We start from the raw sequence: 25,929 nt of genomic DNA on the forward strand, positions 1-25,929 counted from the left end.
AATTCCACTGCTTATACATATTTCAAACAAATCCTTATAAAGAAGGTTAACCCTGCAAAAAGCTCTAATATAAGCAGCATATAATTGTGCCATGGGTTTAATAAAATATAAAACATACATTCAAAGGAAAGGCTATATAAGACACAACATGCAAGATGTAAAAATTACTCAAGGGAGACCCTGAAAAAGGCACTCAAAGACTGCATATTACTGTTCGGGAAACCAGTTTTTCGTATTTCTGCAGAATATGGCAATCCAAATGAGACTATAAAGGCCTGGGCACATAAGCAGCCTTGCCTGATTGCCTTGCATTCCTGCTTCATTTCTGACATAACAAAAATAAAAGGATAAAGGCCTTGGTACATAAGCTGCCTCGCCTGCTTACCTTGCTTGCTTCTGATAAAAGAATAAAAAAGAAAAGGGCAACCCAGTTCGAAATTTGCTCGGCCTTCTTTATTCTTTTATTTTTATCATGTCATATATGAAGCAAGAAAGCAAGGCAATCAGGCAAGGCAGCTTATGTACCCAGGCCTTATAGAAGGCCGAGCAAATTTGGAACTTTGCCCTTTTCTTTTTTATTCTTTTATCAGAAGAAAGTAAGCAGGCGAGGCAGCATATGTACCTAGGCCTTAATCTATTATTTGAAAAAAGTTCCTACAAAGGTACAAAAAAAAAAAAAGAGACAGGAGGAAGACAGCAAAAGACACCAAAGCCAAAAAGCAGTACCACACACCATGAATAGGAGCTTATGCTAAGTTTACATTTACGAAATCCACTTGATTTCAACTGTCAATTCCATAGCTCAAACGTCAAATGAAATCTCATCTGGATTTTATTTGACGTTTAACCCAGATATGCCCAGCGTCCTATATATAGGACACACAAAATTCTTGCTAATTTGATATGTTATGTTTATTAAAGTACCGTTTATTTTGGTGATATACTCAGTACACATCTGTAGCTCTTGGGATATTATGTGATTCCATTATTTTGAGCTACTATTTTTGAGTTTTGAGGTCTAGTTCATCGAAGTTGCCACCGATCGCTTAGTTTTTACAATGATTTGCGTTATGACCGATTTATTATTGGGTAATTTTATAACGAAAACATACACGATGTGGAGCCTACTACGAAAAAGCGTTAACTAGATGCCGAAAAGGTGTCTTTGGACTATATGTCAAATGTTTTGTGTCATAACTCCCAGTTATATGATAAAACCCTGTGTCCAAAAGAGGCCTCAAAAACCACTTTTTTCAAAAAATTTTTAAAAAACATATGAACATACTGCTATTATTTCGCATTTGCTTCTAAAATAATATAAAAATACTTTTAAAATGATCACGATCAAGCAATGAGCATATCTGGGTTAACATATGGATTTGACAGTTGAAATCGAGTGGATTTGATAAAACGACTATTGAATATTGATGCAGATAACTAACGATATTCACAAACAAAAATTATAGACTGAAATGTTTTATTGAACGAAAAAGAGCCAAAGAACGAAGTGAAAGATCCGGATCTTTTTGGTGAACGGAATGAAAAAGATCGATCCGCTCAACGAACGAGATTGCCCAACATTATCCATAGCTCAAACGTCAAATGAAATCACATCTGAAATCCATTGGATTTCATTTGACATTTATACTATGTTTACATTGACGAAATCCACTCGATTTGAACTGTCAATTCCATTGCTCAAATTGTTATTGATGTAACACTTTCTTATTTCACCACGATTAATGTATATATTTAATTTAAGAATTTAAGAATTTTTCATTTTTCTTGATATTCCCTTTTTGCCATCACCGTTTAGTACCACTCACAATAGTCAATTGTCGACATACAACTCTGATTTTTGGCGAATTGATTTTGCGGCGAAACCAAAATGGAGTCAAAAATTAATAATGGCGACGGAAAAGACGTCTTGTAAATATTAAACAAGAAAAAAGTGTTTTTAAAGTGAAAATTAATAAATATTTCGTGTAAAATCCAACGAAATAACAATTTCTCTGAATGCCCTATAAATAAAATACATGGATGTTCAAGGGTATTCACTAAAAAACATAAAAATTACGGCGGCAAAAGTTTTTCTTGTCTTTTCGTGGTAAATTTTTGGGTAGTAGAAAGAAAGAGAAAAATGTAAGAAACGTCGATAATAAAAAGAATAAAGACCACAAAAACGAAAGAAATCAAATCTCAAGTAATTACAGCAAGAAAAAAGATTGCAATACACAAATGTTGGCGAAAAGAATATACAGTTTATAAAGAAAAAATGGTAAAGAATATAAGTTTACAGTGAAAAGAACGTTTTTTCTTCGCAATAAAAAGAATTAACAAAAAAATAAAACAGAAACGGTATGAATGGTCGGTCGTCGGTTCAATCGGTCTCAGCCGCAAGAAGGAGGAATGAAACGAGTGTTTTGCTGTATGAGTGAGTGTGTGTGTTTTTGATGATGTTGTTAACTATTCGCTTGCTGCTTGGTCCGTCTCCGTCTCCTCGAATATCGTGTGTAGTGTTGTTGTTATATGGAAGTGAGTGTGTAAGGAAAATCATCGGAAGAGAGAAGGTGGCTCTGACGGCCAGTACTTCACTTGCGATGTGAGTGATTGAATTGTGATTGGCCAAGAGGAGGGCTAGCAAAAATAAAACCAAAGAAAAAGAAATAAGCAATTGTAGTAATAAACCGAAAACAATATTGCCCTCCATGCATGCAAATGTATAAAAAATCTTTTAATTTATCATCAGCATCGTCGTTCGTCATTACTACACTATGCACATGTGTGTGTATGTGACGTTGTGTCATGTTTTTTGTTGTTATTTGTGCTGCACAAAGTCAAAGTGAAAACAAAAAATCTCGCAGAGAGAGCATTGAACAAAAAGAAAAATACCAAAAATTGTTCATATGTATTTGTTGTTAACAAAAAAACTAATGGCGGGAATTTGTAAGATGGTTACAATAAAGAAAAAAGTTTCTACTTTTACTTAACCAATTGCCGATTTCATTAATCATCGTCGTCACCACTATCGTCATCGTCATATGTTAGTTAAGAGCCTGAGGAGGAACTAATTTACATTTGTTGTTTACACTTGCAAATTGTGAGAAAAATTGCATCGATTTTTTCCATATTTACAAGAAAATTCCATTTAGTTTACGGCGAAAATCGCACATTTCATTAAGAAAAAAAAAATGTAAAACTAAGAAGAAGAAAACAGATTACCTTTCTCTGTTCGTATAGTGTGTGCACCTAATGAATATATTTACATCTCCTGAGAATTGTCCTAATGTGTGACCGTGTGTGTGCGAGTGTGATTGACGGAGGAGGAGAAGGCATCACAGTGCTGATCAATATAGTGTAATTGTCATTAGTGTTGTTATTGTTGCTGTTGCCGTTGTTGCATGTGTAAAGCAGAGGGGAGCGAAATGGGAAAGGTTTAATAACCGTTGATTAAACATGTGTTGGAACATAATTAGTGTGAGAGAAGAAAATAAATAATAATTGTCATTTTCCAATTGATAATCAGTAATCGTTTTTAATTGCGAAATTCCTTAAATTTTGTACTGATCTTGGTATATTTCGTGTTCCCCACTTAAGACATTTATTATGCTTCTTCTTCTTTTGGTTTTTCATCTTCTCCCCCGTCTCACATCATGTTCTTCAATAAAAAGAATTAATGTGATTTGTGGCGAAATCAACACAAGAATGACGGCGAAGTGTTAAATGCAAAATAATAAGAAGAAGAGTGCATTGTGTGAATGTTTTTGTCTATTGTGAATTGTTCACAAAATTAACAAATGTAATAGTTTTTAAACACTTATTGGCAAAAATTGCAATATAATCCATCCACACACAGAAGTTCATGTCGTGCAACAATAACAATAGCAACAATTTGTTTATATGCAGTTTATTTCACTAAAACAAACACAAAAAATTTGACACAACCAACACTATTGTGAATGAGATATTGACACTAGTGCAAAGATTTTCGTTTGTGGTACAAAATATACACACAAAATCATTTGTGGGAATGGACAACGGCGGACGACGAACGGTGGCGGCGTTGAATAATATTAGTGCACAGAACAAGAAGGCGGAAATTGCAAAGCAAAAAGAGCAAAGAAAAACGAAACGACACACACAAGAAACAATAGAAAAGAAAGTCTGTTTAACAAAATACAACAATTAAGAAAACGTAAAAATACAAATTGTCTAACTAACCATTCTTCTGCCACGACAAATTGTCTGTAATTTTTCTTCTAGGAAAAGCAGCTAAAAATTATAAAATTTTCCAAAAGGAATTGCAATGCCTTGTACGAAGTGAACATTTTTTTGATGTCTTAAACACATAAATATTATTAGAATCTGAAGCACACGCCTTTGCGCACAATTGCACCGTCAAATGAAACAACCACCTTACAGCAGTAGAAACAGCAGCAGAAGCAAATCGCATCAATAATCAACCAACCAACAAACTAACCCGTCAAAAGTAATTTTAATTCCACAGTAAAAAAAAACTGAAAATACTCCAATACAAAGTATTCATATCTGTGGTAATACCAACATTGGAATTTAACATACTCACAAAGACTTTGTAGCTTTTTTTTTGTCAATGCCGTGTGTGCGGGTGCATAGCATTGAACTCTCCCCCCATATTGACTCCCTCCCTCCTGCTAATCTCAACGACTTGATGATATTGATGTTGACCCAATCTTCTTCTATAAATATGTAGTAAGTATCTTAATATCCATTTTACACCTATACAGCTCTACAAAATTCACTTTTCTTTACATTGTTTCAGGACTTAAGCAATATTTAATTCTAAACTAATCATCATCAACAACAATTTATATATCACAAGAAGAAAAATATAAAACAACAAAAACTAAAATCTAGAAGAAGAAGCATCACAGGAGTTGGAGTGGAGTATTACTAACTGACCAACTTTTCTAAACTCACACAACAAAACAACGGCAAATATTGCTTAGTGGTACTTCTTTGCTTACGAAAAAAGCAAAAAATCCCAGAAGACGAAACAAAAGAAAAATAATTTCAATTAATAAAGGAAACAACGAAGAAGCCACAATACATGTGTTTGCCGCTGTTTAAATCACTGGAATTATGTCACAAAGAGGTAAACGCGGCAATCATTTGCATCATCCAAGACTTGATGTTGAACCACAGCCACCACCCACAAAAAGACGTAAAGGGCGGCCACCCAATAGCGGTGGCGGTGGTGTTGTGGCTGGCAGTAGTGGCAGCAATGTCGGCGGGGGCGGCAGTGGTGGAGGACCTGGTGGTCCCGGTCTTATCCCCAACTATAATCCTGCCTTCGGCGCTGGTGCCAGTACCAGCTGTAATAGCGCATTAATATCAAGCAATACAACATCAAATGTCACACAAATTGATACCGACAATCCAGCAACAGCAGCAGCAACACAAGCTTCAACAACATCCGCATCTGGAGCAGCAGGCGGTGTTGATGACTTAGCCATGTGTTCCACAAGCTCTAAAGCAATGGGCAGTTGTTCATCATCGGCAGCAGCATGGCAGGCAAGATCGGTGTCTGACATCAAAATGTCTAGTATATATAATCGAAGTTCAACGGAAGCACCAGCAGAGCTTTATCGGTAAGATTTTCTAAACTAGAAATATATATTTTTCAATTTTCTAATGGTTCTTTTCAATTTACAGCAAGGATCTCATAAGCGCAATGAAATTACCAGATTCTGAACAACTGGCTAATTATGAATATCTAGTGGTTACCGATCAATGGAAACAAGAATGGGAACGTGGTGTACAAGTACCAGTTAATCCCGATTCCTTGCCTGAACCATATGTTGAAGTATTGACTGAACCCATAGTGCCACCCGCTCATGACTTTAAACTGTAAGTAAATATTTCTTTCTGTGAATTACCTAATTGCATTTTTTCACGGAGATGGGTCTTAAAAGGAGAACAGGTGGGAATGGTGAAATGGGTCTTTGCAGACGAGTGGCATTCTTTGTGGAGGACCAAAGAGACGTAAGGGTGTCTTTTATGGACTAAGAGAAGGAAAGTCTCATAGATGAGCGGAGTGATTTTATATAGATGAGCAGGAGGATGTCGCTACAGTGATGAAAGAAAGGGAGACTTTTAAAAAGAAGTAGATGGGAGTTTTTAAAAACCACACAAAAGCAAGCCTTTTTAGACGAAGATAAGGTAGTCCTTATGTGTGTACAGAAGGCGGTATTTTTAACAAGAATGTTGGAATCTTTATAGAAGAGCAAAGAAGAGTTTTTATAGAGGATGAGAGAGGTTATTTATAGAATAGCAAAATGAAGTCTTTATTGGTGAACAGAGGAGTGGTAGAATATAAAGGAGGCTGTTTCCGTAGGCCACAAAAATGTCTTAATCGATGAGCAGGAAGGAGTCTTTATATAAAGAGATGAAACTTTATAGGTGAGCAGAAGGGAGTATTTATACGCGAGATGGAGTCCAGGAAGACGAGACGATAAGGAAATCTTCATAGACGAGTACATGGGGTCTTTAGAGATAAGCAGAGTGAGTGCAGACAAGCAGAGATAATCTTTATAGACCAATAAAGTCCTTATAGAGCGACAGAAGAGATTTTATGGATAGACAAAATACAGTATTTTTATTCCATGCATTTGGGACCTTTTAGAAAAGACCACAAGGTAGTGACAACTGGAAGGGAATTTTTAGAACCAATCAATAAAGAGTCTGCATGGACAACCATAACAAAGGTTTTATTTGTCAAGAAGAAGTATACTAAGTAAGCCATTACAAGTTTACCCTTATAGGGAAAAGTATTTGAAGACCAGAATAGAAATGGCCGTTTAACAAAATAAAGGCATTTGTACCACATTTGAAATTGAAAGGTTTTTGAGCAGAGAGAGCTAATGCATTAATTAGACCATTTAGATTCCAAAGTTTGACCTCTTGAGTTTTAATTTACAAGCGTTCTATATGCACTAGCACCCATATAACCTTTCATACAGTTCCGTAACATGTCTCTAAGCAACCAATTAGCAAAAATAATTTTTATATCCTCTACTCTTAGTCCAAAAAACCGCTTCCTGCGCATAACAAAAGACGACAACTACTCACCAGAACTACATTGTCTAACAAATGTGGTTGCTTTAGCTGAAAATTCCTGCGCCTATGACATTGATCAAGTCGATGAGTCGTGGCTTAAATTATACAATGCCGATCGTGCACAATATGGTGCTCCCTTTGCCATAAGTGAAACTCAATTTGAGCGTGTTATCGAAGAACTGGAGGTAAGAATGAAGCCGCCTAAATTAATTTAGCTATGCTAACCTATGTTTGTTCTCTCTCGCTCTATTTCCCTTTTAGGTACGATGTTGGGAACAAATTCAGGTTATATTGAAAAATGAAGAAGGTTTGGGTATTGAATATGATGAAAATGTCATATGTGATGTTTGTCGATCTCCTGATTCGGAGGAAGCTAATGAAATGGTTTTCTGTGATAACTGCAATATTTGTGTGCATCAGGCTTGTTATGGCATTACAGCCATACCATCGGGTGAGTAGTGAGCCCTAATGGAAATGCTAAATTTGTTTTAATATTTCTCCCTTCCGCTTTTTGTCGTGGTAATGTCCGTTTTTTAGGTCAATGGCTTTGTCGAACATGTTCGATGGGCATTAAACCGGACTGTGTACTCTGTCCGAACAAAGGAGGTGCAATGAAATCAACGAAATCGGGCAAACATTGGGCTCATGTTTCATGTGCCCTTTGGATACCAGAAGTCAGTATTGGGTGTGTTGATCGTATGGAACCCATAACGAAAATATCCAGCATTCCACAAAGTAGATGGTCTTTGGTATGTGTTCTGTGTCGAGGGCGGGTCGGCGCATGTATACAATGTTCCGTAAAGACATGTAAGACCGCCTATCATGTAACGTGTGCTTTTCAACATGGTCTGGAAATGCGGGCCATCATTGAGGAGGGTAACGCTGAAGATGGAGTAAAATTGCGTTCATATTGTCACAAACATAGCGTCAGCAAGGGCAAAAAGGAGGCGAACAAAGGCAGTTCGAGTAGTGGAAACTGCAAGAACAAAATGGGCAATAGCAATGGTGGTTCGGGTACCGAAGATGATGATTGCAGGCGACGTAAGAGTCGTAAATCGGATATGACCTCAGAGGAACGCAATCAGGTGCGAGCAAGAAGATTACAGGTAAGTTCAAACAATAGGCTAAAGACGATAACAAAATCTTCATCATATGGTTCTTTTTGTGGAAACTTTGCAGGAGGTTGAATCGGAATTTGATAAACATGTCAATATAAAGGATATCAGTTGTCATCTTTTCGATGTAGATGACGAGGCCATTGAGGCCATCTACAATTACTGGAAATTAAAGAGAAAATCTCGAAATAATCGTGCCCTTATACCACCAAAATCGGAAGATGTTGAAATGATTGCCCGCAAACAGGAACAACAAGATATCGAAAATCACAAATTGGTGGTCCATCTGCGGCAAGATTTGGAGCGTGTACGTAACTTGTGCTATATGGTTAGTAGGCGTGAGAAGTTATCACGCTCTCTTTTCAAGCTACGCGAACAAGTTTTCTATAAACAAATCTCAGTGTTGACTGAGGATACACAACGGGCACGGGATTCAAACGAGCCCAGTGATGAACAATTTAAGAATGCCGTCATTTATGCAAATGATGGACCCACGCTTTATGATCGCTTCTATTCGTCCGGTGATCGCAACAAACACCCGAATACACAGTACCAAAGTTTAGAATATATTCTGGAAAAACTACTCGGCAATAACACTAAGCATGGACCAAAAAGTTCGAACAAAACGACGACGACGCAGCACAGTAGTAGAGCTTCCACTTCGCCAACAAAGCGATTAAACAAGTCATCATCTTCAGGTGCAGGTACCTCAGGAACAACAGCAACTTCTACACAACAAAATTCCTCTTCTGCAGCGGCATCAACAACAAAGTCGCCTGCAAATAAAAAAGTTAACAATGGTGCTGTGTCGGTGGGAGGTGCTAAAGCCTCAACATCATCTGCAAATATTTCAGGATCTGCAGAGAAAGCCGCTGTTGGCGCAAGTAGCAGGCGACGCAGTTCAACAGGTCTTGACAAAAACACAAAACCAGCAGGGTCAAACGCCACAACTGGAGGTACCACTACCAGGCCTCGTGTCAGCAATACCAAAACACCACCCAAATCTGGAAAACAAAGAGCTTCCAAAAGTTCAGATGAGAGTTCCAGTTCATCGGGTAGTTCATCCTCAGACGACGATGATGACTCATCCTCCGACAATGGCTCATCATCGGGCAGTGGTAGTTCTTCAGGTTCCGAAAGTGCTACAAGTTCCACGGAATCGGCAACATCATCGTCATCAAGCTGTGATGAAAAATCACCCCGGGCTGCTGGCAAATCATCAGCACCAAAGAAAGTGCAGCAAAACAAACGTGAAAGTTATTCTCGCTCACTAGAAATGCGTGCAAAACAAAGAAGAAAGAGCACGGCAGCTACTGAAACAGTGTCGCAAGTTGAAACTAACGAAAAGAAATCAGCCAGTGCTGTTGAAGCTGCAACAACGGTGACATCTGTAAAGCCAACCCGCAGTAGTGAAGTTAAAAACTCTTCTGATGTTGCAACTGTGCTCTCCAGTTCCAGCGATATTGATAATGAAGCTGAAACAGCCAAGAAAAATAAATCATCGGCATCGTCAGTACCTGTCAACAACAAATCCCAACAACAATCAAAGAACAACCAAACTGGGGCATCGTCATCTTCATCTGCGCTTAACAACAAGACAACAACGTCAAGTCGAACAACAAAGAAGGAGGAAGACGACGACGGTAACTCATCATCCTCATCGTCTTCAAGCACATCGTCTTCAAGTGATGAAAGTTTAGAACTGATACCCGCTAAAAAGAATAGAAAAGCATTACCGGTAGAAGCCAATGTCAATGCTACAAACGAAGGCGGACAACAGCAAAAATCCAGGAATGCTGCTGGTAACCGTAAAGTCATTGAGCAAATCTACTCAGATTCCGATGACAGTTCTTTGGAGTCTTCGGACAATAAAGACAAGGAAGAGGAACGCACAGCCGAAAGCAATGTAAGCGATTCACAGAATCAGCAAACGATACGAACGAAAGCGGCCATGAAGGAGTTTACACTGCACCAGCAACAAACATGTGGTAAAATACAAAAAGACAGCAGCATCTCTTCCGCCACGTCGAAATCTCTATCAAAGAGCACCACATCAATTGCGTCCAAAGCAAAGGACAAGGGAGATAAAACCACATCAGTGGATAGTAACAAGCGAAATAGCACCTCTTCTTCGGACATTGAAAAGCAACTAAAGTTTCCAGCCGATTTATTGGTTGTTCCTCAACGTCAAGCGGCCAAAAAGGCGTCCGAAAATATGCGTTCCACAGGTGTTGTGGTGGGAGCTTCTTCTTCCAGTTCTGTTGCATCCAGTACGAGCTCACAACAGCGTGATTCGTCAACGGCGTCTGAAACAAAGAATCGAGATGTAAGTGTCAAAACGCAAAGAAGTGCTGATGGAACAAAATCTTCTGCAGACGAGAGATCGGAGAAAACAAGAAGTAGTGCCAGCAAAGCGGATGAAAAACCAAGTGCCAATAAACGTGGTCGTCCTCCAAAGAATCTTAAAGACAATATGTCGACGACAGCATCTTCAACAGATACTAACAATACTAGTCAATCTTCAACGTCTACAAGTCGCGCAAAGGAGCATCAATCATCAAGCAAAGCTGATGTGGAGGCAAAGAAATCTTCTTCTTCCGCGACGTCGTCAGCAGCTGCAAACGAACCTGAAAACAGCACCAAATCTTCACCTGCTACTGACAAAGTATCACAACCACCATCACCGGCTCCAAAATCTGCTACGAATTCGTCGTCGTCAACCGATGCCGTCATAAAATCGAATATACTTGTTGCCTATGTTCCACAGCGGCAAGCAGCAAAGAAAGCAGCGGAACAGCTTAAGAACAGCATTAAACCTTTGGTGACCAATGCTGATGTAAATACGATGGCGTCAATCACATCTGGTGCAACAACGGATGATAAGGAACGTTTAGGTAGCAGTGATAAGGATTCCAAGATGAAAACTCCCGAAAGTCGAAAATCAATGCCAACGCGACGTATGTCAGTAAGAGATCCAACTCTTTCTGGGAAAGAGAAGCAGGACATTTCAACAACACCGTCAAAGCCAAAAGACACAACACCAACGAGAGTGGCAGCATCGCCCTCACTCAAGACACCAGTCCCTCTTCAATCACCGTCATCCGTTACAGTTCCTTCGGTTGCTGCTGGTACTGTCTCTGCTGTTGGGTCTGTTACAGACCTGACTACAGATTCAGCCTCAGCATCAGTTTCAGTAAAAGATCCAACGCAGTCTCCTGCTGCAACCCTTACAAAAACACCAACAACAAGTAATAGAAGACGTTCCAAAGATGAGACCAACAGTGCTATTGCGACAGTGCCACCAAGTCCATCGACAACGGGAACAATTGCGCCATCGTCGACACCTACACCGACGACAACAACAGCAACACCCAAACGTGTGCCAGCCATGGATAAAAAGAGGAAAATTTCTGTTACATCCAGTTCGGCCAGTGATACAAGTTCCTCATCTTCGTCCTCCGATGGAAGTGAAGATAGTTCCAGCAATAGCGATAGCAGTTATTCGACTTCATCATCGGATGATGATGTTAGCGAACCCGAAGAAAAAGAAACGACAAAACAACCAACAGCCACGAAAACAGCAACAACAGCAGCAGCAGCGGCAGTCAAAAGGAATCTGCGAAAGTCACTTGACAACAGGCAAACGGCTGGTGAATCTGCACCCGCCCCGGCACCTGAGCCGGCAACATTACCTCCACCTGCCACCACCAAATCATCTCCCAAAGTGTCACCACAAAAACAACTTAGACGCAATACCAGCACTACAAGCACAAGTAGCCTGGCCACAAACAGCGATGATCAACAGCTGTCGGACACTAATACCAGCAGCATACAAACGCGTCGTAAATCAGCATTAATCGAAGAAGAACGTGCCCTTAAGAAGCAGCTTAACTTAGATAAGAAATTGGCATCGGATATTGCGGCCATGGATAGCGCAATACCAACGCCCACATCACCTTCCCAAAAGTCAAATGACTTATCATCATCCTCGCCACTCAAAACAGCATCATCATCAACTCTATCTAGTCCTTCTCCTGCCGTGCAAGATGTTAAACAAGATGAATTACTGCCGCCTACACCAATGGAAGTCATTGATGCAACTGCGGCAACAACAACAAAATTACCAGAGACTGGAAATCTGGAAATTTCTGAAATGCAATTGGACCTAGTCCACGATAAAATCACAGAAACGCCCCAACAAAGTCAAGCAATAATACAAGAAGCACTAACAAATACTCTCCAGCCCGAAATAAGTCAATCTCCAAAAGCAACTCCAAATCAAGCCGGAAACGATGTTGAAATTGTTGAAAAAGAAAAGCTACAGGAAGACGAAAAACAACAAAGGCAGACAAAAACTCTACTGCAAGCGGAGAAAACAAGTGGAGAAAGTGAAAGTTCAACTGTTCTTCCTCCAACCGTGGACAAATCTGCTGTAGCTGGTGTCGTTAGTATGGCATGTGCCGATGAGTGTTCTGAGGTACCCATGGACATTGATGAAGAGCTGACAACAGCACCGACGAACACGGCATTGCCACCGGGACCAGAGCGATCTCCGGTTAAAATTGATGAACTTTTAGTCGATTTAGATGATCGTCCACCTGCCGCGCCTATGCCAGCCTCACCCCCACCAGCTCAACACTCATCTTCGTCAACATCGTCATCATCTTCAACCGATGACGAACTTTCAAATGCTAGCGATGATGAGCATAAAACGCGTAAACGTAAAGTTCGTAATAGGCGTAGACGTACACGTCCCGGCAGTCCACCAATGTCCGCCGAAGAGGAACATACCCATCATACCCAGCATTTGTTGAACGAAATGGATTTAGTTAGAGCTTTGGAAGAGGAGAGGAAAAATGAACAGGCTGCTGCCAATGCTAGCAGTGGAAAATATTCAGCTTCCTCATCTTCGCCTGCAGTGGCGGTTATTGCTCCAGAGCCACCTGAAATTATAGATTTGGATTCGAATTCTAATTCGGCGGAAGGCATTACAGCGGTCACCACCCAAAAGGAAATAATGCCCGTAGAAGATGTAGCAAAATCTGTTCACAATACACCCAAAGCAGACAATTCTGTTGTGGTTCCCGATAGTTGTGATGCTGTAAATCTGCTTAAAGAATCTCAAATCTCGCCTGCACCACCGGTAACAACGCCAGCTACTCCTGCATTATCATTAATACCACCATCCAATTTGGACTTGCCAACAACGATAAATAATAATGTCGTCAACACTCTTAATTCCACAGTAGCGGCAACATCAGCCCTAGAAAGTGCTCATCATCCAATTGTGGATACAATACTCGATTTGGAGGACAATGCCCAAAAGAAACAGCAAGAGAAACAACAACAGTTAGGATTCTCTGCCAATGATTTGCTTGCATTTGGTAGCCATGCGGTAAGCCAGGTCTTGGGACAACAAAGTGAGAGCTTAACTAGTCTTTTAACTGGCGGCAGTAGTGGTGGTGGCAGCAAAGAATTGGCCACCGAGGATAGTAGTCAAGCAACAATGAGCCTTTTGGAAAAACTTAGGAAAACCAAACGTAACCGCAACGAGGAACCCAAAGAACCGGATCTCATGTTACCACCACCGACACCGGCCATACCTTCGGTGTTTCCCTTTCACAATGCCGCTGATCCTGAAGATATCATTCATGTACAAAAGGAGAATGCATTGTCAGGTTTGGATACTCATTTCTCCGGAACAGATAATGGTTCGCAACAAACACCAGGTCCCCTGGATGCAGGCAGCAATAATCTACAGCAGGTAATTGGTTCTTCTCCCAATAACGTTGCAGCTGCCGGCCCAAGCAATGGATCTTCGGTTATGACTGCAGCCTCAAACAAAGATGCTGGTCTGAGCTTGTTTGGAAGTTTAAGTCATGGCACAACGGTAGTTCCAGAGGCGAATACTCCTGGACAACTGCCGCAATTGCCCAGCAATGCTTTGAATTATCTTGAGGGTAACGGCAATGAATTGCAACAACCACCAACACCGCAACAACAGCAGCAACGGACACCTCAAATGACACCCATATCTCCCATGCAGCAGCAACAACATACACCAACACATCATCTTCAGGGCCAGGCAGGGACTACTCCAAATTCAAATTATAATCAACAACAAGCCCCACTTACACCCACTCAGCAGCAACAACAGCAGACTTCCTCCAATGTGGCTGAGCTTACCTCGCTCATACAAAAGGAATTGGCTTGTTCCGCGCTCGGCAAATCCATGGGCATTGAAAGTTTTGGACAAAAACAAACCCCGCAACAACAACAACAACAGCCTTCAATACACAGCAATAGAATGTCTTCCAGCTCCAATTCACTAACAACGGCCAGCGCAACACCCGACTTTGTAGATTTACATGCTGCTGCCGCGGCAGCTGCAAAGGATAACCTCGATTTTACCAGCTCAGCTTCGGTGGGCAGTAATAAGTTGGTGGTAGATTGCGATTTTGATGAAAACACTCGTATGCAATCGCCCTACACCATGCCCAGAGAGCACATGTGGAATGAAAATGATTTGATAGCAGCCAGGCGATCCACTTCGCCCAGTTCTGTTTCGGAATCCAATGATCAGGCACCCACTTTAGATTTACAACAGACTCCACAGCAGCAGCAGCCGCAACAACATACACCAGTGCAGCAACATCAAATGCCTGGCGGTGCTCATGTACAGCAAAGTCCTCACATGCAGCAGCAACAACAAGGACCAATGCCTCCGAATATGCTGCAAGCCAACCCTAATGCCATGAACAACATGCAGAATGTAACCAACTCCTCGCCAAATTGTAAAAATAGCTTCTTTAATGCCCTTAACAATTTTGGTCTGGGCTCAACAAACTATGGCCAACAACAACAACAGCAGCAGCAACAGCAATCGCCCATGGTCAATGGCATTGATTCCATGATGTATGGCCAGCAAGGATACAATTCAACACCTGCCACAACCCCTACTAGTCAAACAACTCCACAGCACCAACAACAGCAACAAATGCCACCCATTATCCAAGCCGCTAGCCAACAGTATAACGGTTCCGTAACAGGGATGTTCCACGATACCACAAGTGCAGCGGCAGCTAATATGTCGAGCATGAATCAAATGCCTTTTGGCACAAATGTTGGTTCAGCCAATAATGCTGGTGTAATGTATCCCGCTGGACCGGGTACAGGTGCACAACAACAATCGTCACGTCCCAGCAACGATATTTTCGGTGCTACAGCAAACAATGCAGCCATTGGAGCTACAAATACCTCTGCCGGACAGTATGGCGGTGCTGCTTTCACGTCTTCCAGCCACAATCTTGCATTGACCGCAGCAATAGTTGGAGTTTCTGGACCTGGTAGTCTACTAGATCACACTTCGCCGCGTCAACAACAACAACATCATCACCATCATCAAATGCAGGCTGCCCAACAACAACAGCAGCAGCAACAACAATTCAATTTAACTTCACCCAGCAATGTCAATGCCGGAGTGCCACCCGGGCCATTTAATAATCTGCACATGAATAATTGTGGGCCAGATGGAATGTTGACACCAAACCAACAGCAACAACAGCAGCATCCATCTTCCACTCATACGACACCCACCAAAGGAGATTCTCCCTCAAAGGGAAGTCGTTCATCGGCGCGCTACAATCAACAAGGAGGACAACAACAGCATCCACGCAATTCACACAAGTCTCCACAAATTGGTCAGCACAAATCGCCCGGTAAGTCACCACGACAAATGGAATTGCTAAGTAAACAACTGCAACAGCAACAACACGCTTCGTTGGGTCAAGAATACTCTACCGGAAGTGGCAAGGCGCCGAAATATGATCCAATGACCCACACCCTGGCAGGAAAGCCTAGACAACGGGCACCAAGGGGTACTGGAGCTGGATCACGGGGTCGTGGTCGAGGTAGGGGACGTGGTCGCGGTGCCAGTGTTGCCAATTCCATTATACCTACCTTGCCTCTGACCATGAACGACTATGTCAGCTCTGACAATTTGGTCGGTACACCCTTCGAGTTTAGTTATGAGGAAGAAATGGCCACACCTGGTATGGAAAATCTCCAATCGTTAAGAGATCGTAGACGTTCGTTCGATTGTCGTAATGCCCATAACGCTGATGCCCAAAAATATCGCAGTCCTGGCAGCTATAAAGTTAGAGGTGGCAACAATAACATGTTGCCCTCTGGAGCGAGTGGAAATAACCAAACCTCTGTTACTTCGGCCTCAAATGCCAGCTCTGTAGCAGCAGTCAATGAGTCATCATTGGTCAATTGTGGCAGCTCTTTGAAGAGTTCCAGCAGTAGTTCAAACCTGCATTCCATTGTACAGCCTATGTTACCAGGGCCAGTTGATATGCGTACCTACAATCTTGGATTTGAACCCCAACATTCCAGTGCTTCACAAGAAGCTTACAATAAGAATTTATTGGGAGCTTTTGATTCGGGCACAGCAGATCAAACGCTGTCTGAATTCGACGAAGAAGATGAAAGGGAATTCCAATCGACCCTAAGAGCCACTGGAACGACAACATCGATGAGTACACAAAAACCTGCGCCTGTTACACCTACCGCTGGAACTGGAGGAACAACAGTTCCGGTGAATACCTCAAACTCGTCCCTGATTACGCCTAACAATAGCTTGGACTCCAACAATCTTAAGGCAACAACTGTGTTATCAGAAACAGTGACGGCGGCAGCGGCTGCAGTTGTATCCACAAACACAAGTCTCATCTCCAATACTACCTTCACCGAAACATTACAGACTTCAGCTATTTGTGGCACATCTGTATCATCTGTAGCAACAGCAGTAGCTGTGGCCTCAGGCCTTGAACTCAGTAGTGGTAGTGTGAATACAACAACATCTAATCTAACCTCCACGACAACAACAACAATATGCTCTGCAGAATTGGTCAATGACTTGCAAACTTCAATGGAAACTACCTCAGAAGATGTGTCCATTGATTCGGATACCACCTTGACCACCAAGGCCTCTCTCTCGGATGCCCGTAACCAGTTGAAGTTGAAAATTAAAGGTCCTCTCGCCTATCCTGATATGTACAATAGCTCTTCCAACTTGACTCACTCCCACTCAACGGCAGCCCAATCAAGTATGAGTAATGTCCAGTCCATGGTGTCGGCCACAAACGTAATAAGCGCCTCAGTCAGTGGTAGTGGTACAAATTCACGTCGTATGCGTAAAAAGGAACTGCTCAGTCTGTATGTGGTTCAAAAGGATAATCATGGTGATGACTCCTCTTGCGGTTTACCTCCAACCGACTCTAGTCTTATGTCCAACTCTTTGGAAGTGACTCGCAAGACTGATAGTGTTTGCAGTGAGGTGGATGAATATGGTTCTGAGGCAGCGGGTGGTACGACCACTACGTCTTCCAGCAAACGATTTAAGAAAACATCCAGTCGAGAATTGCGCTCACTGGACTCGATGGCGGGCGATGGTGACTTGAATGCCTTGGGCTTATCATCAGGAGCCGATGGACGCAGACGTAGTGCTTGTTCATCGGGCAGCACAGAAAACAATGGTAAGTCAGGAGCAGCAGGTAGTGCAGGTAAACGACGTGGTCGCAGCAAGACAGTAGAAGGTGCCGACGAAGAACCGGCACCCAAGCTAAAGATCAAAATCCGGGGACTGGGTGGTGGTGATGGCAATGTTAGTGCCACCACAACAGTGGGCAGTTGTGAGACAAGTTTTAATAGTCACGAAGTTTCAAGAAGATCTGTAGCATGTCCTCCCAAGAAACGTCTTACCTCCAATTACACACCCACACTGGAAGCCTTGATGCGTGACTCCATGAATTATCGTGATCAGGTTATGCAAGAATTTGGTGGCGATGAAGAGGAACGCACAAGACGTTCGGCCAGCAACGTAGGCGCCTTGAAGTCCTATGCCGAAGTGAGTCCCCCACCACCTGCCAAAAAAGCCAAATCTTCAAAACCCAAAAAGGAGAAAAAGGAAAAGAAACGTCACAAAAACCGAGGCGATACTGATGATAATGCCAGCCTTATATATGGTGGTGGCTTAAACAGCAATAGCATGACCACAACGTTAATTGAACAGCCCGTAAGTGCATCACCAGGAGATCCACCAAAATTGATTTTGCGCATCAATAAACGTAAAGCCGAATCTACAGCCACCGATACGAGCCTCTCCTCGCCAGCCACTGGCCTCAATACTGGTGGTCAGTTGAGTATCTCAAATCCAGTCGATGAGCCACCTGCGCCCCCCTTACGTCTAAAGCTGGCACGTGTATCCGATGGCGGAGGTTATGTCATTGGAGATAAAAAACGTAAAAAAAGCAAGAAAAATATCTCACCCGCCTCTACAGAAGAATTGACCACTACCAATACCAATTCGAATACCAGTTCAGCAGCAATGCAACCCATGCCCCATAGTCTCGTTGTACCGCACACAAATACCAGCTCGGATTTTGCTAAATTTGCAGAAGATGCAAATGCCAGTGCCAGCATGAATTCACCACATGTGGCCACATACAGTCACTACAGTAATGAACCCGCCTCTTCGCTTATCTTACGTACCGGCGAATCGGATGTTGCCAAAGATTCAAGTACACCATCACCGTGTCTGGTAATTGATTCATCGAATACGGCAAGTTCTATGCACGATCCAAATGGGCCGTGTAGTAATGCCGATACGAATCGATCCCCCGTAATTACCCCAACACCAATGATGCATCATGGCTCAATATTGGGAGCGGTGGGCGCCGGTGTTGGTGGTGTTGGCGGCGCTTCACATTGCAATGAGAATAGCAATAGCCAATCATCATCGGCTCTTAGTAGTCACACACATTTGAGTCATTCAAATTCCAATTCAATGATGAGCGGTGGTGGTGTTAATGCTGGTGGCGGACAGCAACAACAACAACAGCATCACAATAACAATAGTAACAGTAATAACAGTGGCAGTAGCGGCGGCAGTGGTGGTAATAATTCGAGTGGTGGCAGCGGTTTAATATCATTACCCAAGGATTGCGAAGTTAGATGATGAAGGCGTTAGAACAAGTAAGCAAATTGACCACTTTCTCCCGCTCTAGACAAGTCAGCCAGCCAACCAGCATACCCCTCCAACATCAACATTAGGTGTTGGATGGATGGATCGATCAACCAAACGAACGAAGAACCAATTATGATCATCACTTAGATGAAGAAGAAATTTTCTATTCCAAATTGTTAATATATCTTTAGGCTTAGATTAGATTAGGCTTAAAACATGCCTAAAAACATACACACAGACACAAACAAACAAGTTGTATATAGAGAACGTATAGAATTGTGAAATTCACACCCCCCCTATTCTGCCTCGCCCCGCTATTCGCTCCCTCCTGTCCTCCCCTATTACCTAAAGGTATGAGAGTGATGTGTTGTTTTTCTTTTTTTTCATAATTTAAAGAATTATTTAATTTTTATTATTTTCTAAAATTGTTTTAATTAATTTATTTGTTCAAAATGTTGTTGTGTAGTATATGAAAAGAGTGAATTGTGTGGTATATATATATATTTTTAATGTATTCTATTGTCATAAATGCAAAAGGGAGGGAGGCAGTTTGTAAGTCGCTAATTTGTGAAAAAAGTATAAAACATTTTAATATTTTTTTTTGTACTATAAATTTGTAATTATTTAATAATTTTCAAGTAATTTGTTACGAGATATTAGATATTAAAAAATTCTATGGCGATTTGAAGATGATACCCAATGAATTACTGGCAACCTAGTGTTTGAATCAAACAAAAGTTTTTATACAATAATAGTTTCTTTGATTGTATTTCATTGAATTTCGCCTTCTAAAGGCCATAGATGAGCACGCTGTAAATGACATGAAATCCGTGTTGCCTTCCTTTTGCATTTATGATGATAATAATCTATATCCCTTTTTTAACGAAATGAATTCACAAGATTTTGAAATTGCATGAGATGCAATAATATTTTAAGTTAGCTGAAATGTTAAAATAATATTGAAATTTTTATATAGGTTTATTTTTGGGGATTGTAAAAAAATAAGAAATTTTAGTTTTTATAAAACTTTGGAAATTTTAAAACACTACTCTATTGAATTAGTGCAATTCTACTAATGTTTGAAATAAAATGCAAGATTTTTTCTAAATACATACATAAAAATAGTTTACATTTTTTGTTTCTAAAATTTATTTGGAAACCATCTTGGTTAAGATGGTCAATAAATTACTTTTTTCGCAATATAAAAGTACAGTCAGTTGTGTGAATGGATGAACCATTTAAATTTGATTTTTTTTTTGTAAAACGAGGTAATCTATATTAATCTCTTGCCTCTTTCAAGAGGTATGGGTTTTCGAATTTTCTCCACATTTTCCAGCAATAATTTAAAAATCGAATAAATTTGGTTCCAATCACATTCCCTGACAATTTTATGAAGTCATTTTTCTGAATCCCCAATTGATGAATAAAAAATAATTTCAATATTATTTAACATTAAAAACAAATTTCAATTCACACTGTGCAACATTTGTAAATTCAAAGAGAGTAAAAAAGTCCTTGTGGCCATTTCTTTTGAAGTACATATCGACGACAATTATTAACACTAATTGGGGTTGGTTGATTTCGTTTCTTCTATTTGGCTAAAATTTTATTTTAAGAAGAATATTTAAAATACATAACGTCACCATAAATGCCCGAAGATGTAACCCACAAAACCAAAACTTTACAGCAGAAGCAAAAAACGTTATAAAATTAAAAACTGTTTTACGGAATATTAATCATATGAAGGCGATTATATGGGATATTGCCGATCATATATAATAATAATATATAATTGTTCCACAAACATCCCATACGGGACAAGGGAGACCTCTCTCATATCAATGAGTGCACCCCGATTCATATTAGCTCAGTGATATGGGACCTACAGTTTATCGCCGAGTCCGAACGGCGTGTCCTAAGACACCACTTGTAGAGAAGTTTTACATGGCTGAAATACTCAGGAAATGTCGCCAACATTACTGAGGGGTATTTTGCCAACGTTGAAAATTTTGATGTTTGACTGGCTGGGGAATCGAACCCACGACCTTCAGCGTGCAAGGCGGGTGTGCATACCATTGCACCACGTTGGCATCATATACGAAGGGGAATAAGTAGTGAAACCAAAACCGCTGAATTGCTTAGTTTTGAGATGCTCCATTACAACAAAATCTGCAATATTATCTCATTTTCCGAAATGCCATTTCTTGAATAGGATCGTTGTTTTTTTGAACGTAGAAGCTTGAAATTTTGCCAGAGCATGTATTTTAGCTTTATGTATCAGATTACATAAAAAAGGGCATTTATGGTGATGATACATTCTGCAAAGATATGTATAACGAAAAATTAGTGCTTGGGTTTGTGTTACGTATCATCAGGACTGATATCCAAAATGACGTTGATTTGTGTAGAAATCACGCGAAGATGAATATTAATAATTGTCTGAGTGAGCAGTGTAGAAAGAGTTTGAAATGAGCTCTCAGGATTTGTAAAGCTTAAACGGTTGAGACCTTGGATTCACATAGTCGGCTATGAGTCTGTATATAGTACTCTACATCTCCGTCACCTACTTATACTTCAAGAAACCTGCTTTTCAAACGAGTCATAACTGCTATCGCAATTCGTATTTCTGTCCTGTGACGCGGGATAACTCTCCACATCAGTTTTGATATACGGCCTTTTGGGTTTTAAAACTAGCATTGGTGTCACGAGTTCTTCAATGGCTAGTCAGGAGCAGCTGGTGGTTAGGCACAAAAGGTGATCGAAGCAAGACTCTGGAAGATGCCGACAAAGAACCGCCGGCACCCAAGCTAAAGATCAAAATCCGAGAACTGGCTGGTGGCGATGGAAATGTTAATGCCACCACCCCGGTAGCCAGCTGTGGGACTATTTTTAATAGTCACGAATTCTCAAGACGATCCTTAGCATGTCCCTCCAAGAAACATTCAAGGTGATTATGAATGAAAACTCCCCTTGAGTTTTGTCTTTCTGCCGTTGCAACTTAAAGGAGAAAGTGAGAAAACTCAGGGGGAGTTGACATTCATAATTGGGCTGTTTACTAGGGTGGGGCGATTTGAACACCACCACGGGCGCCTGGATTTTCTGATTATTGGGATTGTACTGAGTCCACTAGACCATATGTCTACGGTGAAAATCGAGCCCCCGGATTTTGACTTGAAGTTTCTTTTCAAGTTTTTTTTTCTTTTGATATTTTGGCATGTATGTAACAGCCAAACCACTGAGATTTTCGATCCAACGCAAAGACAAAAATTGTAGCCAAGACAATAATTAAGAACTCTCTAGTACATCGCAAAAGCATTGGAACGCTCCTTCAGGCAGTTATGGTCCCGAGAAAGTGCACATTTTTCGGAAAATATCGATAAATTACACTGTGCTACAAAATTTGACTCAAAGTCAGTGGGTGGAAATTTCCTTTTGGAGATAAAAGCCCTTGGTGAGTGTTCCAAGAACGCAAAAAGAAATTTTCAGGATAGGTCAAGTTTCTGAGATATGGTTTGGCCAAAATATCCTTGAAAAAATTTTCAAGTCAAAATCCGGGGGCTCGATTTTCACCGTAGACATATGGTCCAGTGGACTTTTTTGCTCAGTACAATCCCAAGAATAAGAAACTTCAGGCGCCCACTATCACTTTTTTCCTTCCATACAAATCGCCCCGGCCTACTGTTTATCCCTAGTATCTCAACCACACTGGTGTTGTGACACCATGAATTATGCTAGAATTTGGTGGCGATGAAGAGGAGGAACGCACAAGACGTTCGGCCAGCAACGTAGGCGTCTTGAAGTCCTATGCCGAAGTGAGTCCCCCCACCACCTGCCAAAATAAATGCCAAATCTTCAACCCAAAAAGGAGAAAAAGGAAAAGAGACGTCACAAAAACAGAGGCTGCGATACTGATGATAATGCCTTATATATGGTGGTGGCTTTAACAGCAATAGCATGATCACAAGGTTAATTGAACACCCAAAATACCAAAGTTGATTTTGACGAATCTACAGCCTCTGATACCAGCTTCTCCTTGCCAGCCACTGGCCTCAATAGTGGGTGGCCAGTCGAGCATCGCAAAACCAGTCGACGAACCAACTGCCGCCATACATACTCCATACACCTAGAACTGGCATGTGTATCCGTTGGCGGAGGCTATGTCATTGACAATAATCTCACCCCTCTCTAAAGAATCGACCACCACCAGTAACAATTTGAATACCAGTTCAGTTCGATAACTAATTGTTATTTGCTTTTCCCATCATCCGAATAATTGTAGCTACAATTACAACTATTCGGATTATTGGAAAACAAAACTACAATTAATTATCAAGTTCTGTATTTTGTTAAAAATTCTAGTCTTAATCAATCCCAAATAGAGGTTATTCGATATGTATTTGGAAAATTTTGTGCGGAAGTCAAGTTCCGACCAGAAGAGGCCCCATTATTTGTTGTTATCTTACTTTGCCCGATTCTTTTTCGTCCCATTTTAGCCAAGTCAAAAACCCCACTTTTTTTCCAATTTTTCAAGTATTGCACAGTGGTATTGACGCGATTTAAACGTCATCACTTTACTTTATTAATACAAAAACAAACAAAAAATACTCCAAAAATATAATTTTAAAAAAATATTTAACACCATTATGGCATAATAATTTATAGAATATCACTTGTAATATACATACATATGAGGCGCTCAGCACCAAAACGGCCTAAGCTAAACTTTCAAAAAAAAAAAAAAAAGATTCAAACTGGCTATAAAGTTTTAGCGGGGACATTTTGAAATAAATACTAAAAAACTCCACAATGTTTTAGCAGGTGGTATAACCTAGTGTTATACAATGCCATAGGGAGTTTTTAGTATTTATTTCAAAAGGTTCCGGATAAATCTTTATAGTCAGTTTGTTTTTTTGTTTGACTTGAAATATAGCCATTAAGTTAGGTTATGTTGGGTTTGTGGACGTTCAGTCACCATTTTAGCTGTCTCTTCAAACACAGAAAACATTCCGTGGATAAGCAAGACAAACATTAGTTACTATAAGGCTGTTTTTTTTTTAATATAAAACTGAAATTTTCAAGGGTGAAAGAAAACCTTTCTTTAAGATGTCAACTTCCCTTTTCTTAGGACTTTTTTTCTTGCCTCCATTAGGATGATTATATGATATGAATGGTTTCGGAGAGAACTGTGTGAGAATGCCAACCGCTCTATATGTATCGGCCTTATGTAAATTTTTGTTTCAGATTATTAGTTACACCTTACCATGACCCAATAAAACTTTCTAAATATTACTGTAATTTGAATGTGTTTGAATTTCCATTACAATCGAATCGCAATAGAGTATCTTGACAGCAATGTTATAAGTCACCTGGGTTTTCTGTTTGTTTTGGCGCCTAATTTAAACTACATTTCCTTTTGTAACCTCTTCTTCCGTTTCATTGGATATTAAGCTGCAGTTTTCATTTCATAAGTATTAATCGGGTTTTAAAATTTCTTGGGGCCCAATATTTCGTATTACAAGTGAAGTTCCTTAAATAAAAAATGTGAAGAAAGGTGTGTACCACCTTTCCCCCTATTGCAAAGAAGTTCTAAGCTTCATATTACAAATATACCATTTATTTTGTTTTATTAATTAAATTCGCCACTGGAAAAGAACACGAATTTAATTTAAGTTTTTTTTTATAATGACTTTTCTAACTATACTGTTTTGAGAAATATAGAGAGAACAACTCAATAACAAGAAACAAATATAATGTAAAAAAAAATTACAAAAAAAAAACAAATGATTTTAGGACAAATTTATATAATTTTATATGTATAGAAGAAGAAGCAGAAAAAAAAACAAAACCATATTCAAACAATATATATCAGCTAGCAATCATTGAAATAGTATGTATATAATAAAATACATATAACACACACAAGTACATTACAAATAAAATGAAATAGAAAACATATTTTAAGACCACACATGATCCCCATAATCCCCTAAACTAGCCACCACATCCCCCCCTCCCCCCGACCCATACCCCTATTCTGTATATAGTATTTAAGTAATTAAAAGAAATGAAATAAATTAATTTAAAATGAAACAAAAAAAATCACATAATAGTATAAACAAAACTAGATTAAAAATTAAAAAACAAATTCCAAAACTTAGTATATATTTATTTATATATACAAAATTAAAAAAAGAAAAGAAAAAACTGAAAACTCCCAAACACATAATATATACTTTGTATATATTTATAACAATAATTATCTGATGTATATGTGAATAACTATATATATATTTTTTATTAGATTCTAGTTAGTTTAACTTGTATATGTGTAAATATTTATAATAATATTAAACAAATGATTTTTTTTATTTAATTTTTTTAAATTGTATAATTGATCGTTGAATTTAAAAAACAAACAAACAAAAAGCCCCAACAGCAAATATTATTGTCAAAGAACACACACACACAAACACATAAAACTGAAAATAACACGAAGAAAAAAAAAGAGTAAATAAAATAAAAAAAACTGGAGCATTATAAAATATTTTATTATTATTATTAATATTATTATTATTGTAAAAGGATTATTATTATATAAATTAAGTCATAAGTTTAGCATAAATTAAATTAATAAATGAAATCAAGAAGAAACAATTAAAAAATAAAACAAAAAGCCTTATTAACAAA

General features: G+C 39.7%; 1 protein-coding gene across 8 annotated transcripts; it reads left to right on the top strand.

Annotated features, from left to right (window-relative positions):
- The first annotated feature begins 1,876 nt into the window (after positions 1-1,876).
- rno (PHD finger protein rhinoceros) lies at positions 1,877-25,181 on the top strand. Of its 8 annotated transcripts, none has more exons than XM_073986861.1 (8): positions 1,877-2,142; positions 4,264-4,731; positions 4,802-5,630; positions 5,695-5,889; positions 7,064-7,283; positions 7,360-7,549; positions 7,636-8,204; positions 8,278-25,181. In XM_073986861.1, the coding sequence occupies exons 3-8, from the start codon at positions 5,122-5,124 to the stop codon at positions 19,231-19,233; spliced, it is 12,639 nt and encodes a 4,212-aa protein (XP_073842962.1). In that variant the 5' UTR covers positions 1,877-2,142; positions 4,264-4,731; positions 4,802-5,121; the 3' UTR covers positions 19,234-25,181. The 8 variants fall into 8 exon arrangements, with proteins under 8 accessions (XP_073842962.1, XP_073842958.1, XP_073842960.1 ...); XM_073986857.1 differs by having other exon boundaries at positions 1,880-2,535; XM_073986859.1 differs by having other exon boundaries at positions 1,890-2,278.
- The last annotated feature ends 748 nt before the right edge of the window (positions 25,182-25,929 follow it).

Source organism: Musca autumnalis, unplaced genomic scaffold (assembly GCF_047663935.1).
Source record: "Musca autumnalis isolate F117 unplaced genomic scaffold, ASM4766393v1 scaffold_4, whole genome shotgun sequence".
NCBI classification, from domain to species: Eukaryota; Metazoa; Arthropoda; class Insecta; order Diptera; family Muscidae; genus Musca; species Musca autumnalis.

Coding starts and splice junctions, on each gene's coding strand:
- rno (XM_073986861.1), top strand. CDS start 5,122: ATGTCACAAAGAGGTAAACGCGGCAATCATTTGCATCATCCAAGACTT. Junction 7,284..7,359: donor GTGTTATCGAAGAACTGGAG/GTAAGAATGAAG, acceptor TTTCCCTTTTAG/GTACGATGTTGGGAACAAAT. Junction 8,205..8,277: donor TGCGAGCAAGAAGATTACAG/GTAAGTTCAAAC, acceptor GAAACTTTGCAG/GAGGTTGAATCGGAATTTGA.